The sequence below is a fragment of the Aspergillus flavus genome, chromosome 8 (assembly GCF_009017415.1).
Source record: "Aspergillus flavus chromosome 8, complete sequence".
In the NCBI taxonomy this organism is placed as follows: Eukaryota; Fungi; Ascomycota; class Eurotiomycetes; order Eurotiales; family Aspergillaceae; genus Aspergillus; species Aspergillus flavus.
Window position 1 is genome coordinate 3,174,653 of NC_092403.1, and position 13,701 is coordinate 3,188,353.

Consider the following 13,701-nt stretch of genomic DNA (forward strand, 5'->3'; position numbering starts at 1 on the left):
CCAAGCCCGGTATTGCCAATGCGTCTGGGGTTTGAGGATTGTCCTCTTGCTCGGCTGGCCATTGCTCCTGTACGTTAAGGGCCGTATAAAGAAATCCTTCCCGGGCATCCGGCTTTCGCGTTGTGTACTTCCATTCCAAAGCTTCGACACCATGAGGATTATCGCAGTCGCAGGGGGGACTGGCAGTGTCGGCCAGACCATCGTGGAAGCCCTTGTGGCGCATGGCAAGCACACGGTTCTCATCCTCACGCGCAAGGTGAGTCGGCATACTATGGGTTACGGTCGCCGGGGTATGTTTGCAAGAGTCTGATACGCTCAGCACAACAGCAGCCGCACGACCCAGTCGACGAGCTCACCTACTTAGCGGTAGACTACAGTAACGTTGGCGCTACAGCAAAGGCTCTTGAGACCGCAAATGTTGACACTGTCATCTGTGCGTTCGGCATGGAATCCGATGCCATTAGCGAGGCCCAGGTAAACCTGATCCGTGCCGCAGACATGTCGGGGTCGACGAAGCGCTTTGTAGTGAGTGGGTACGATATGTTGTTTAAAGAGGAGTATGTTGATTGTCATTCTTGTTAATAAGAATTGAGAGCAGCTGACAGCAACTCTAGGCACATCCCCATGGTACCTACCGCAAAGTGGGCTTTGGCGGCGTCTCACGCCGTGGAGGAATCGAGTCTGGAATATACACGGGTGGTCAACGGGCTATTCCTGGACTATTATGGTCTTCCACACTGGAGAAGCCATCTCAAGCCATGGGTCAACGCTGTCAACGTGGAAGGGAAATGGGCCGTTCTTCCGGGTGATGGGGCTTCCAAGGTCAATTTCATCACTTCCCAAGACATGGCACGGTTCGTCGCAAGACTCATGGACCTATCGGAGTGGTCGCCTGTGAGTTTCATCGCCGGTCAGACTGCGTCCTTCAAGGATATTCTTCGATTAGCCGAAGAAGCGCGAGGTACGATACTCAGGAAACGCTAGATGGAAACCCTTTAACTTACCTTTGTAACAGGTGAACGATTTTCCGTCAAAAATGAGAGCCTTGAAGACCTTCGAAACGGCCGCATATCTTTCCCTGAATTCGAGGAAACTGGGCTCGAAAGCACTGGACGGTCTACGGAGTACATCTTCGCATTATTCCACCATATATCTGGCACTGGGGGATATACTATTTCCCGCGATGGTACTCTGGACGCTCAATTTCCCGATATCAAGATTACAACAGCGGCGGAAGTCATCGAATCTTCTTGGCGAAACCCGTGATGAGCTTAGCCTTTTAGTTACTTCGGATGACAGGTTCTGCACTAGTTCTTTCACTTACGACTTGTTTGTGACCCCAGGAAATTATCTGTCGCTATGTGTATCGACTGGAATCTTGAATGTGGTTGTGCAAGATTAGGAAATCTATAAATGAATGCGTTTGCTACCTTGTGATGAGTTGCTCGTAGTCCCTCGCCTCGGTTTCCACCTGCACAAACGACAATTGAGTAGCGAAATTCGATTCCTAGCAATGAATCAAAGCCCAAGTCAGGTGCCTGAGCTCAGGTGGATGTGGGCTACTCGTAAATGGTCTAAATTGGTACCCCTGGAAGAATGAGCGACTCCCCCGAAATCCTCTCCGATCCATGCAGTGTTCTCATGGTCTAGGCTTACTCCCTTCAGCTACGTATCCTAAATTGCTTTGTTGATTGCCTAACTTCAACAGACCAGGCTAGACCGATTTATCCCCAAGATTAGCTTTCATTGAGTCTATACCGGCTCTAATGCATCGATCACCGAGGAACGGGAGGGAGCACCGATGGTCCAACAATAGACAGACAATACGAACTCCGTCTATATATATCTTGTCATACGATCCTACGAAGCAACTATCAAGGTGAATCGATCCCGGGGTGCATGCTCAGCGTCTAAATAAAGGCAAGAGGATGAGATTGGGTTAGAACACGATGCGGGCGGGTGCTAATTCCACCCTGTATAATGCGGCGAAACTACAGTTTGCACTTGCTTTCCTTGGGCGGGTCTGTTCTAGCCTAGTCTGTTTCAATTTTCTTGTTTCCCTCAGTAGACTCCCAGACTGGCACGCAAAATAGATATTCGGGTCTGGCTGAGTCTCTGAGAATCCAGGCCTTGGGCCAATTCATTAACCGGTGCTTGACCCTCTTGGCACCTCTTGGCAGTTATTGGCATGAACTTACTCAGGAGTGGAACAGGTCTGCCGAGCCTATCAGGTGTAGTCGGTGCATGAATGTGTAAAATATCACGCGACCTTTCATTTGTATCATTCTTTAACCTTATCAAGAGAGCCTCCAGGTATCTTTAAGCTTGAATAGCTCCAATTTATGGTAGACCCAACCTGCTTGGGCTAGCAGTAGTCTCCTTGCTGTTCAAGGTATACATCATACGAAAGATCATTGTAGGATTCCCCCGGTCGTGGGCATACAGGTGATCAATGCCAGTGAAATCTAGGCCCGATTTTCAGCGGGTCCAGATGTGCCAAACAACCTATTTCTACTACTATATCTCGATATCTACTCTACAAGTGCATTCGTGATTAAAGCTACCTTTTATCCCCATATCATTTGTTCAAGTCATTCTCCTCGCAAATATGACTAGATATCTTTCCTTCCTATTCCTTCTCATCCTCTTTGGCAACTCTGTCTTCACGGCGGTCATTCCAAAGTCCTATGGTTCTGACGATCATGAAGTCACTGCAGAACGCGAGGATGAGCCGGGGAATGACCTAGTCTTGGATGACATGTGGAGCCTTGAGGATGGTAGTGGAAGTCTCAACACTCGTGCCACCGACGCTGCCGATAGTTCAGATGAGGCAGCCCTTCTCGATGAGAGACAACCCCTAGCCCCTGAAGACCCGAGTGCGTCAAAACGTGATGACACAAGCTCAACGGATCTACCCTTGTCAGATACCATTGTGGCTCGAGCTCCTGAAGAATGCAGACGTGCGCTTGGCACGGGCGTTGACTCCTGTAAAAAGAGTGTGCAAAGTGGGGTCGCAAACTGCAAGAAGAAAATCCAAGACGACATTGCAAAATGCAAGGTCGATGCAAAAGGGGAAATTGATCGGTGCAAAAAGAAAGCTAAGGACCCTTTTTCAAAGGCTCGCTGCGAGTCTCGACGGCCTAAGCTCATGGCCCAGTGTGAATCCCGAAGAGCAAAGATTCCGCTTTGTGAAAAAGCTCGCCCTAAGGTTCTTCTGTGCTGTGAACGCATGCGACCGCAATTCCAGGCTCTCTGTGCTATCCCATCGTTCCCGGTCTCAGTTGTCCGCTCTCGATTGCAGGATGCGCAACAGCAATGCATGAAGGGCTTTATTATCTAATCAATCATGACTATAAGGTTCGTCCCCATATTGAATCTTCTGGAGGGGATTCTGATGGTAATTTAATAGGCTTGGTGGTCAAAATTTGTAGGCATTTGACAACTTCTGCGGGAGGGGAGATGGGAAATTCATCACTGAACCTACATGGTTAAAAAAGCACGAAAAAGTGGCCGATAGTCAGGTGGTATTACTTATGATTACTCATCAACTATGAGTTGCAACTGGACTATAATCTATGGAGGTGCTATATGGGATGTTGTTCGTTGACTGAAGAGGGAGAGTCTTACAGAACAAAAGTCTGCTTATTTGGGTTGTATTGATACTTGCCATATTTATTTTGAGATCACCGGAGTGAACTACCCTGGTACTTCATGGACTCGGGATAGTAGAAAGGCAAGTCGTGTCTCCTTGTAATTTAGAAGATGTATTTGAAGTGTGAGCTGGCCCAAGTGTAGCCTTCAACGTTCCAAAGTAGTTGTCCCGTCACGACATATCAGACTGCATTCATAATATACAGCACACTATCGCCGGACCATATTTCCTGGAACAAGACAAATTGAGTGTAGTCGCAGCACTGGCGACGTAGATTCCTGAAACTCGTGATCAGTCCTATAGCAATAATCATTAATTTGTTGTTAGGGTTATCAAAGTGATGATAATCCTCCACGGCTTGGCGACATCAAGTCGTTCCAGTAAACCCACTTATCATAAATCCGAAATATGATTGGAACAGACACCTTCTGTGGACCAACGTAAACCAACTTATAGCTTCGACAGCTGTCCCCTTCCATGACTATATCGGTAAGATATCCCTCAGGAAAAGAAAATTATGGAGGGGGATCTATAGGACTGCATCGCAAGATATCAGCAATCACTCGTTTTAGCACAGCTATTCTTGTCAACGGCAATGGGATCAAACATATCTTCTGTTTTGATTCGATACAGAAATAGGTGGTCTTCCTCCTTTCTTCCGTCGCGGAAATTAATTTCCGTCTAAACAACATTTAAACCAGCGAAGTTCTTATGCTAGCATCATAGATCATATTCTCGTCTCTCCCCGAATTTAAACCGCGGTGAACATGTTAGGCAATGAATTGGCGATGAGCAGCTTGTCAATAGGCCAGCACCCTTCTCACCTCTTAGACCAAAAAATTGAGGTCGCTGCTTCTTGAATCCAGGCTAGACCGATCATCTCTAAGATTACATATTCGGGTCTGGCTGAGTTCCCCCCAGCCCCACAACCACCGTCTACCATTCGGCCCGAATCGAAACACCACGCTGGTCGCCCACGACATTCCCAAATCCCTGGTCCCCAGCACGATGAGAATGAGATATCCTATATGACCAGCGGGTTTCCTCCGAATCCGACCGGGTTCAGTAATTGCGAGCTGGGGCTCCGATAATGCCCCACTTATAGATATTTAACCATCTCGACGCAGTTGCGTTTTTCGGATTATGCGACTGAGATTCCTTCATATATCAGTATATCCGAATCTCTAACGATGCCCTCCGAACCCACCATCCCCCCCGATTCACCGTTTACTTTGCATAATATTCCGTTTGGAGTAATCTCAACTACCTCTGACCCTAAACCACGCTGTGCCACGGCTCTTGGACATCATGCGATTGACCTATGCTTGTTGTGGAAGGATAAGGATGACCTCGAGCCCAACCAAAGCCTTTACGATATTTTCAGTCAAGTCAGTGGCCCCATAAGTCAATAGATCGGCTAGGCTCATCCATATCTACAGCCCTCGCTCAATGCATTTGCGGCTCTAAGCGCAAAAACGAGGTCCCGAGTGAGAGAAATTCTCATTCACGATTTATCAACTGGACGTGTACCAAAACAATGTTTTATTCCACTCGACCAAGCTCATATGCACCTTCCGATGAAGATTTGGGGCTACTCGGACTTCTTTTGCTCGCTGGAACACGCGCAGAATGTATGGCCACGGATTTGATCCAGACCATACGATTGATTACATGACTGACAGAGCTAGTGTGCTCCTTTGACTGGGGGCGAGGTCACGCGGAACTTCTTTTATGCTCCCTCTGTTTACAATGGAAGAGCATCAAGCGTCATGCCATCCTCCACTCCTGTGCGACGGCCGAAAGGTATTAGATGGGACCATGAGAGCGGTCAGCCAGTCTTTGGTCCAGCGGTCCAGATGGACTTTGAGCTGGAGATGGGATACTTTGTTTCGAAGCCCATCCCTATGGGAGAGACTATCAAAGCGATCGATGCACCGGATCATATCTTCGGGTTTGTTCTTTTGAATGATTGGTCCAGTCGAGATATTCAAGCGTTTGAAATGACTCCATTAGGTCCTTTCCACTCCAAAGGTAAGATAAGCTAATCATATACGTGAGTATCTCGCGTTTAGTATGTACAGCACACCTAACAGATTAAACCTTCTCAGGATTTGGAACCAGTATATCCCCCTGGATTATCACACTGGATGCACTTAAACCCTTTGCTTGTGAGCCTGAACATGTCCATTCTGCTACTGAATTCGACCATCAGCGTTATGTAGAACGCGCAACTGCCACATTTGATATACGATTAAATGCGTCGCTCATTAGTAAGCTAATGATTCGTTTTCTGTTACCGTTTGTTAATGATTGTCTCTAGGGAATGGGGAAAGGTATAATACTACAGAGAGCAACCTACGCTATCTTTACTGGACCCCATATCAACAGCTCGCGCACCATGCATCCGCAGGTTGTGGTATCGAGACAGGTGACTTGATGGGTACAGGAACAATATCTGGCCAGGTGTGTATATAAAGCGTCGGTGGAGTCTATCATGTTTCAGAACTGACGAAGGCCTGCTCCATAGCACGAAGGCGAACTGGGATGCCTTTTCGAGGCAACTAAGGGTGGCAGTCGACCACTTAAATTTCCTAACGGCACCACAGTTAGGTATTTGGAAGACGGAGATGAGATAGTTCTGGAAGCCTGGTGTGATAATGGTACAAGGCGTATCGGCTTTGGTGAATGTCGGGGAAAATTATTGCCATCTTTGTAAAACTGATAGTCAGCCGTGAAGTCACATTTGGAGATGGTACCCTGTCAACAAGGAATGTTTGTATCAGTATACTAGCTATATTCATCTCTGAAATATATCCGATTTGTGTCTCTTTCGTCCGAGGCAAAGCCCATCTTTTGGATGGCATAAACTCACCGCTCTGGGTTCGAAAATATTTAATTTAGGTAGGCGGTAGGCGGTAGTAGTCGTCTACCTTCTCTTGCTGAGAGCCGTTTCGGTCCATTCAGACGAAGTACAACCTCGAATCTATGGATACTCCGCAAAGAGAAGAGCATTGCCAGGTTTCCATAAATGAACCGCGCCCATTGAGTGATGCTATACAGCGCTGTATTGTCGCGTGTCAGAGATGTCGTAACCAAAAAGTGACGCAATCTGCTCTGGCTCTGCTACTCATGCTAAATAGTCCAGCAGCTTAAATGCAGTCGTGAACGCCCCTCGTGCAGTCGCTGCCGGAGGCTCCGGGCGATCTGTGTATACCCACTTCCTGCCAAACGCCGGGGTCGGAAGCCGCAGCGTAACTGCCGGGAAACACGCACAGCAGTTGACCAGAGTTGCCTGGACCTTCCGCAGCCACAAACGGACATCGTCAACCTCACCGGTGAATCCACCAGGTGTGTCCCAGATCTAAACCTGTCAGACCGCATCGTTCACCAGTCAGTACGTCCTGACGGTGCGGTGCTCTCCCCAGGCGAGGGCTCACGAGAGGGCGAGCGAGCTGCCAGTTCTAGTAGAGCAGCCCCAGCATTTCCTGAAAGGCACACCGGGACTCGGACTCCCTATATCGCGAACGGCCGTGAGTTGATTCATCCAACACCTCGATCCAGTGAAGCCAGAGGGCGAACGAGGCCAACTCGTCATGGTATATCTCCCTACTCAGATGACCCACCCTTGCCGCCTCGCGCCCTTGGCCTGGCTTTACTTGAGATATACTTTTCACGGATCTATAATGCATCTTTATTGTTTCAGAAACATGTAGTTTTCCACGAATATCTTAAAGGAGATCTTCCTAATATTCTTGTGAAGGCCATGTTTGCGCTAGCTACGCTGTATGTCGTTCCATAAAGTCAAAGTTCTTCGCCAATGAATGATTACAGTTTCCTTGATCCCGACCGTCAGCACGAAAATGCGACGTCCTTGGAGGCTTCTGACTTGGACGTGCTACAACGTTATGGCTCTTGTGGTCTTGCATGGGCCAAGTCTGCTGTGCGGGAAGCCTCGTCATCCGCGATCGAACAGCCTTCCCTGGTGACCACCCAAGCACTTGAATGTCTGCAGCTGTATTGGTTTGGCATTGGCAATTTTCAGTCTTGCAGTCTCTGTCTTTGTAAGCCCCTTTCCATCGAATGGGGTATTTTGATTCCAGTCTTGCTGATTGCAAACCTCCATTGTGGGATTTATAGCTCTCGCCTATCGTTCATGCCACCTCCTTGGATACAATCGAAGGCTAAATGATGGCTGCAACGATTTGGATTTATCGTTAGAATCCGAGCTCAATCGTCGGTGCTTTTGGGCTTGCTGGATCTCCACCTGCGTCAGCATGGAGCCGGAATCTTGCATAAGAGCCGCCTGGAAAGAAGTGGCCATGGTCCCACTTCCGGCGTACATTCAAGATTGCGGAGCAGGCCAGGAAATAATCTTGAGGGAAAAGATGAATCAGGATTGGGAGCCGAGGCCACTTGAACTTAACATGAGGCACCATTCCACATCTGCAGCGGCATTTCTGGTGAAAATAATGGGAGTCTGGTATGAAACTCTTGTGTGCAATTTACCCTTAGCTCTCCTTCTGATGTTTTGGATATACCAGGGCAAAGGTTCAACTTCTGGTTAACGATTGGAATGCTTCTTCTCCCTCTCTTAACATCAAGTCTGTCTTCAGTCTCTCGGACTTAGCAACGTCAATTTTCAATAGTGCAAGTTCTGTCACGGATCCGATGACCGTCAACGATATAGAGTCTGAATCACACCCTATGAAGCTACTTGCTGAATCTCTTTTCCATCAATGTCAAATTATTCTGCACTCAATGCTTGTCCCCTTGTTCTCAGGTGCTTCGACAGGGCCAGAGATGGATGTGGAAAATGTGAAACGGAGCGCCGAAAAAGTTATACGTCATGCAGGACTGCATGAAAAGATACTGAATCCTTTCCTGTATGGAAGTGGCGATATCACAGTCCTGCCTCCGCTCGTGGGCTACGGGGCCTTTATAGCAGGAATAGTCCTGTTGACCACAGAGACTCCCTTCCAGGACAAAATATCGCATGCAACTATTACTGAAAGTCGTAGATTACGTGCCGTGCGGGCGATTTTACGTCTCCTGAACGTCCTGTGCCGTCATTGGAGAACTTTGGGTCATCTGGTGAGTTGATCCTACTCAATAGAAAATCTAGTTCGCGCTGACATTTGCGCTGGAAATCAAGCCAGAACAACTTTCTTCTGCGCTAGACCGACAACTGCATCCTTTCAAATCACAAGAGCCGAGTACCGAGCGAAACAGAATGTATGGAATAGATCGTATGCAGGCTCTCAACGAAGCTACACACCTTGTCGATGTGGCTCAGGAAAGCCCTGGCCCCCCTACACTAGCACAGCATTTGGAGACCATGAACCATTCGATTTACCAGGCAAACAATCCTCGTGGTGACTCACGGAGCTCTCTCGCTCTTACACAAAATTGCTCTGGTGTCGGGGAAGCCGACTCAGTCGATCCTGAAGAATTACTGATGGAGCCGCCTGGTGTGCCCCTAGACGATTCGTGGTATAGCTTGTCTATTGGAGACGCATATCTTGAAGGACCCTCGGGATTCGAACCCTTAGCTCTGTTTCAGCAAGGCTGGAGGATGTTTAATTAAGTATGTTTGATGGACCCGCTGAAACCGCTGGTCAATATGTTAAATATGCCCCAAGAGAATATTTTTGCGTATCAAGGATGGATCAAAGAAAAATGTCTTCACAAAATCCCGGTAGATGAGATTTGCACGTCAATTGTTGTCCCAGCACTGGTCCCAGGCCATCATACTCAAAGGCAGCATGCGTGGGATCGGCCCGACAGCACGAACTTCAGGAAACTTTGACAAGGCTCGCCATCAGTTAGACATCAACACCCGATTGCCTTTGGCAGTAAACTGGCTTGCTGATCTTTTGGTGGCGAAGTTGAGCCCGAGCGACTTCCATTCGGAGAATATGGAATACTCCGAATCCGAACGTCGGTCCCCCGACCTTCGGGATTATAAACGTTATGTATTATATAAACCAACCTTTCGATTGTGGTCTCACAATGTATTCTATTCGATATCTATATTCCGAAGAATACTTTCTTTTCGCTCTCCAGCCTTACATGAGGAACTAGTCCTGTTAGTATGGAGAACCTTTTCCCACACCCGCGACGTATTGTCACAGGCCATGACAATGATGGAAAAGCCATTGTCGTAGCCGACAGTTTGATTCCCTGCGAGCCAACCAGAATCAACTGCAACTTCGCCGTTCTCTACGAGACGCATCAGTTTCCTGAAGTGAATGACCAATGGATTGACCCAACCAGGACCCGTACACCGGACCTAGCCAACCAAAAAGGGGTTGTCTTGCGTGTGGTGGACTTTCCACCACGTACAAAAACGGTAGGCCCTACAATTGGTGCACACGGAGAAGTGTTAACATTGATCACAGATGTTTCATCGAACCGAATCTCTCGATTTTGGCATCTTGCATGCAGGAGAAATTACATGGTTCGTTTCTCATTGGGGCCGAGTATCATTGCTAATCCTTGGGAATCCTCGATAGCCACCTTGACGGGGACGAGCGCATTGACATGAAGCCCGGGGACGTCTGCGTCCAGAGGGGAACCATACACGGATGGACAAACTACTCGGACGCACCGGCACGAGTGTTTTTTGTATTGACCGGTACGTTCTGCATCCTTTTATTCCGGCCTGATCAAGTGGACTGATGTGAGGACTTCTAAGCGGCCAAACCAGTATTGATCAACAACCGTATACTGGGAACGGAAGGGTTTAAGAGGGAGGATGTTGCATCTGGAGGAAAAGTAGATACCCAAAGCTAGTCAGGCTGTGTTCGATCATCAATCATACATAGCGTCACCCATATATCCATTCTATCACGTCGAAAGCCCATGGTAATGCAGTGGTTTTCAAAGGTGGTATACTAACAAGCTTGCAACTTGAGTCCTGGAAGATCTATCCGAAATACGAGTCTTGTTCGAACCTTCGTGGAGACTCATAGACCACTCCGGTGAAAACCCGCCAACCAGTCGCAGGTGAGATATTAAATAGCTATGGTAATCGCCTGAGAGATAATCTCAAATCTCTGGTGTGGTGCCTACATTCGGAACAATCGTATTCTATGCAGAAATTGTCATTCGACACCACGCCAAATGCAACATTCCTCTGCGGCACGGGAACATTAGCCATCATGAAGGAAGATGGCTACTGGTCCGACAACAAGAAGAGCGAGTATGATGAGAAAATTTGGGACCCCAAGCGCTCCGAGCTACCCATCAAAGAGCTCCCGGCCTCGACAGCATGCTCCTCCCTCCCCCAGAAGGTTAAAGGGGGAAAGCTTGGAATATTCGAAAAGGCTTTGGACTTTTTTGGGGACGGAAGCTTTTTCCTGGTCGATTCACCTGGCCATCTTGCTGGAAATATTAGCGCTCTTTTCAGAACTCGTAGCAGGGATGGAGAACCCAGATGGATTTTTCTTGCGGGTGACTGCTTCCACCCTCATCACTTCGTCCACTATCCAGAGGCTCCTTTTGGTGATATTCTTATCGCTCCAAGCGGATGTATCCATGTTGATCCAGAAGCCGCTCGAGAGACTATCCGCAAAATTTCTGCTCTGCGAGAGAGCGATCCGAGTGTTCGAGTGTGGGCGGCTCACGCTGGCTCATTAGAAGGTTACTGGGAGTTTTCAAGTTAGAGCTGGTGCAAAGGGCTGAATGTTACTCCTCTCTGGTGAAAGTACGTGATCAGTCCATAGTAATATTTGTTACTTTGCTGTTAGGGTTTATCAAAGTCATCCTCCACAGCTCGGCCGACATCAAGTCCTAGTTAAACCTCCCATTATAAATTCGTAATACAATTGAAACAGACGCCTTCTTCTGTGGGCCCTAGGCAATTTCCCTATAGCGGCATGTTCTTGTCTTTCCGTCTGTTGGCTCTGATGAGGCCATTTCTGGCGAATTTAGTACAAGAGGTCCGCTTCTACCTCCAGTATGAGGAGAGGCTTGTGAGATAGTGTAGGTCGAACATACATTCTATTCTTATTCGACTTCGTGACTGGTTATCACGGAAATAGACGGTTTTCCTTCTTTGTTCCGTCGCGGAAATTGATTTCCGCCCAGACAACATTAAAACCAGCGAAGTTCCCATGCTAGCATCATGAATCATATTCTCTTCTTCCCCTCGAATCTAAGCTGCAGTACCCGGTCCAAAACGAAAGATGCTAGGCAATAAATTAGCAATCAGCAGCTTGTCATTAGGCCAGCACCCTTCCCACCTCTTAGACCACAAAGTTGAGGTCGCTGCTTCTCATGGTTTTGCGGGCATTGAGATCGTGTTCTCCGACATTGAAGTCTACGCGCGAGAGAAGAGTCTTTCCTTATCGGAGGCAGCATCAGAGATTCAAAAGATATGTGAAACGCACGGGATCGAGGTTGTGTCCCTGGCTCCATTTGAGAACTTCGAAGGGCACAACTCGCTTGTCGAGGAAAGGCTCCAACTTGCTGCGAAGTGGATCGATATTGCGAAAATACTGAAGGCAGCATATCTACAAGTGCCGGCTCAGTATAGCAGTGACTGCACCGGGGAGGAGGCGGTGATCGTAATGGAGTTGCAACAGCTGGCGGATCTTGCCCGTGCCCAACAGCCGATTATCGCTATTGCCTATGAGCCAATGTCATGGTCCACACATTGCTCGACATGGCAAAGTGCTCTACACATTATCCAACGTGTGGATCGACCGAACTTTGGACTTTGTTTAGATACCTTCCATGAGCTCACGAGACTGTGGGCCAGTCCGTTCGATCCATCGGGTAAGCTGCCCAACGCGGACCAGAATCTGCGAGAATCACTACGTGATTTCCAAGATCATTGCCCTCTAGACAAGATCTTCTATGTGCAGCTCTCAGACGGGGAGCGGTTCGATCCTCCCTTTTCAACGTCCCACCCGTGGTATCTCGAAGGCGAGGCGCCACAGTTTACTTGGTCACGCCACGCTCGACCATTCCCCCTGGAGGCCGAGATGGGTGGATACATGCCAATACCAGAAGTCGCAAGGTCCTGGATTGCAGATAAAGGGTTCAATGGCTGGGTGTCTTTGGAGATCTTTGATCGGAGAATGCGGGAGCCTGCGTTTCAACCAGAGACCGCTGCACGGCGCGGCAGCTATTCCTGGCGAAAGCTGCAGGATGCGCTGTCGATTACTAGTCATATTTAGGGAAGGTCGCACTGGTCCTTTCGCGAGACATGTGGATATGAATCTTGTACGGATGTTGTACGTACTAGGTTACTAGTTGAACTTGTTATGATGTTGTGAATAAGATAAGCCAAAGTTAGGTAGTCTGCTAGATAAGGCAGTAAGATGACATACTACTTCACACCTGTCAGCATCGCCGAGTGTGTGGTTGGCAATTTTAAAGAGCAATGGGTGAATGTAAGATGACCCCCTGTCATTCGTAACTCTCAACGTTTTCCTCTCAAGAGTGATGGCTTCTGCTAAGAAGAAAAGCGTTATAATCGGTTATACCTTAGCGCTAAGCCGTCAAATACTGTCTGAAGCATTTCTTAGGACTGCCCGAAGATAAGTCTTCACTTGTCACCATTCTTCCGGCATAGTACTGTCTCACCATCTGCTGTCTTCATCCACTTATAGAGTACGGACCGTCGAGTTCCAGTTCCATCTTAAAATCTCGAATTGCCCTTGGTTCTAGACCGCAAGGTGGATTCAAGACTAGTCTGAATGCAGGAGAAACTCTTAAACCGGCAGTAATACTGGAGGGCATATAATATTATTCCAAACCCACGGCGTGGTCACGGTAGTCTGTGTTCCCCTCGGTGGATCTTCGGCTTTTACTGAAATTAAGGAGCTTTTCCTTCTGACTACTGTTTCACCACCCCCGAAGCGTCAAACAATGGTCTGCATTCCCGGAAAAGTCACTGGAACGATTTTGACCAAGATTTCACTTACGCTCCCATGAAACACTCAGAATGATCGATCTAGATGGGCAAATGTCTGGTTGCGCAACGTTTACCCTGCTATTCCGGTTCGCCGTCAGCCTTTCAGAGCAGGACGAACTTGGCCAGT

The 13,701-nt window shown here is 48.1% G+C and overlaps 7 protein-coding genes across 7 annotated transcripts; all 7 read left to right on the top strand.

Annotated features, from left to right (window-relative positions):
• The first annotated feature begins 57 nt into the window (after positions 1 to 57).
• Positions 58 to 1,464, top strand: F9C07_2287833 (uncharacterized protein). The gene is made up of 4 exons (XM_071510932.1): positions 58 to 256; positions 328 to 557; positions 615 to 961; positions 1,016 to 1,464. Exons 1-4 carry the CDS (start codon positions 152 to 154, stop codon positions 1,264 to 1,266), a joined length of 933 nt encoding a protein of 310 aa, XP_071367577.1. The 5' UTR covers positions 58 to 151; the 3' UTR covers positions 1,267 to 1,464.
• A 1,144-nt stretch (positions 1,465 to 2,608) lies between these two features.
• F9C07_12863 (uncharacterized protein) lies at positions 2,609 to 3,340 on the top strand (the record flags this gene model as incomplete). Its single annotated transcript, XM_041287433.1, has 1 exon — positions 2,609 to 3,340. The coding sequence occupies one exon, from the start codon at positions 2,609 to 2,611 to the stop codon at positions 3,338 to 3,340; it is 732 nt and encodes a 243-aa protein (XP_041150741.1).
• Positions 3,341 to 4,842: 1,502 nt separating this feature from the next.
• On the top strand, positions 4,843 to 6,368 carry F9C07_2206425 (fumarylacetoacetate hydrolase; the record flags this gene model as incomplete). The annotated part of the gene is made up of 6 exons (XM_041295165.2): positions 4,843 to 5,040; positions 5,092 to 5,283; positions 5,341 to 5,683; positions 5,761 to 5,922; positions 5,973 to 6,115; positions 6,180 to 6,368. 6 exons carry the CDS (start codon positions 4,843 to 4,845, stop codon positions 6,366 to 6,368), a joined length of 1,227 nt encoding a protein of 408 aa, XP_041150740.2.
• A 1,101-nt stretch (positions 6,369 to 7,469) lies between these two features.
• Positions 7,470 to 9,236, top strand: F9C07_2206426 (uncharacterized protein; the record flags this gene model as incomplete). Its single annotated transcript, XM_041295164.1, has 4 exons — positions 7,470 to 7,713; positions 7,790 to 8,132; positions 8,194 to 8,743; positions 8,805 to 9,236. 4 exons carry the CDS (start codon positions 7,470 to 7,472, stop codon positions 9,234 to 9,236), a joined length of 1,569 nt encoding a protein of 522 aa, XP_041150739.1.
• Positions 9,237 to 9,743: 507 nt separating this feature from the next.
• F9C07_2237514 (uncharacterized protein) lies at positions 9,744 to 10,444 on the top strand (the record flags this gene model as incomplete). Its single annotated transcript, XM_041295163.2, has 4 exons — positions 9,744 to 10,001; positions 10,051 to 10,109; positions 10,165 to 10,286; positions 10,347 to 10,444. The coding sequence occupies 4 exons, from the start codon at positions 9,744 to 9,746 to the stop codon at positions 10,442 to 10,444; spliced, it is 537 nt and encodes a 178-aa protein (XP_041150738.2).
• F9C07_1966518 (uncharacterized protein) lies at positions 10,174 to 11,577 on the top strand. The gene is made up of 2 exons (XM_071508538.1): positions 10,174 to 10,286; positions 10,347 to 11,577. The coding sequence occupies exon 2, from the start codon at positions 10,744 to 10,746 to the stop codon at positions 11,314 to 11,316; it is 573 nt and encodes a 190-aa protein (XP_071367578.1). The 5' UTR covers positions 10,174 to 10,286; positions 10,347 to 10,743; the 3' UTR covers positions 11,317 to 11,577.
• A 261-nt stretch (positions 11,578 to 11,838) lies between these two features.
• F9C07_12860 (putative 4-hydroxyphenylpyruvate dioxygenase) lies at positions 11,839 to 12,834 on the top strand (the record flags this gene model as incomplete). Its single annotated transcript, XM_041287431.1, has 1 exon — positions 11,839 to 12,834. One exon carries the CDS (start codon positions 11,839 to 11,841, stop codon positions 12,832 to 12,834), a length of 996 nt encoding a protein of 331 aa, XP_041150736.1.
• Between the last annotated feature and the right edge of the window lie 867 nt (positions 12,835 to 13,701).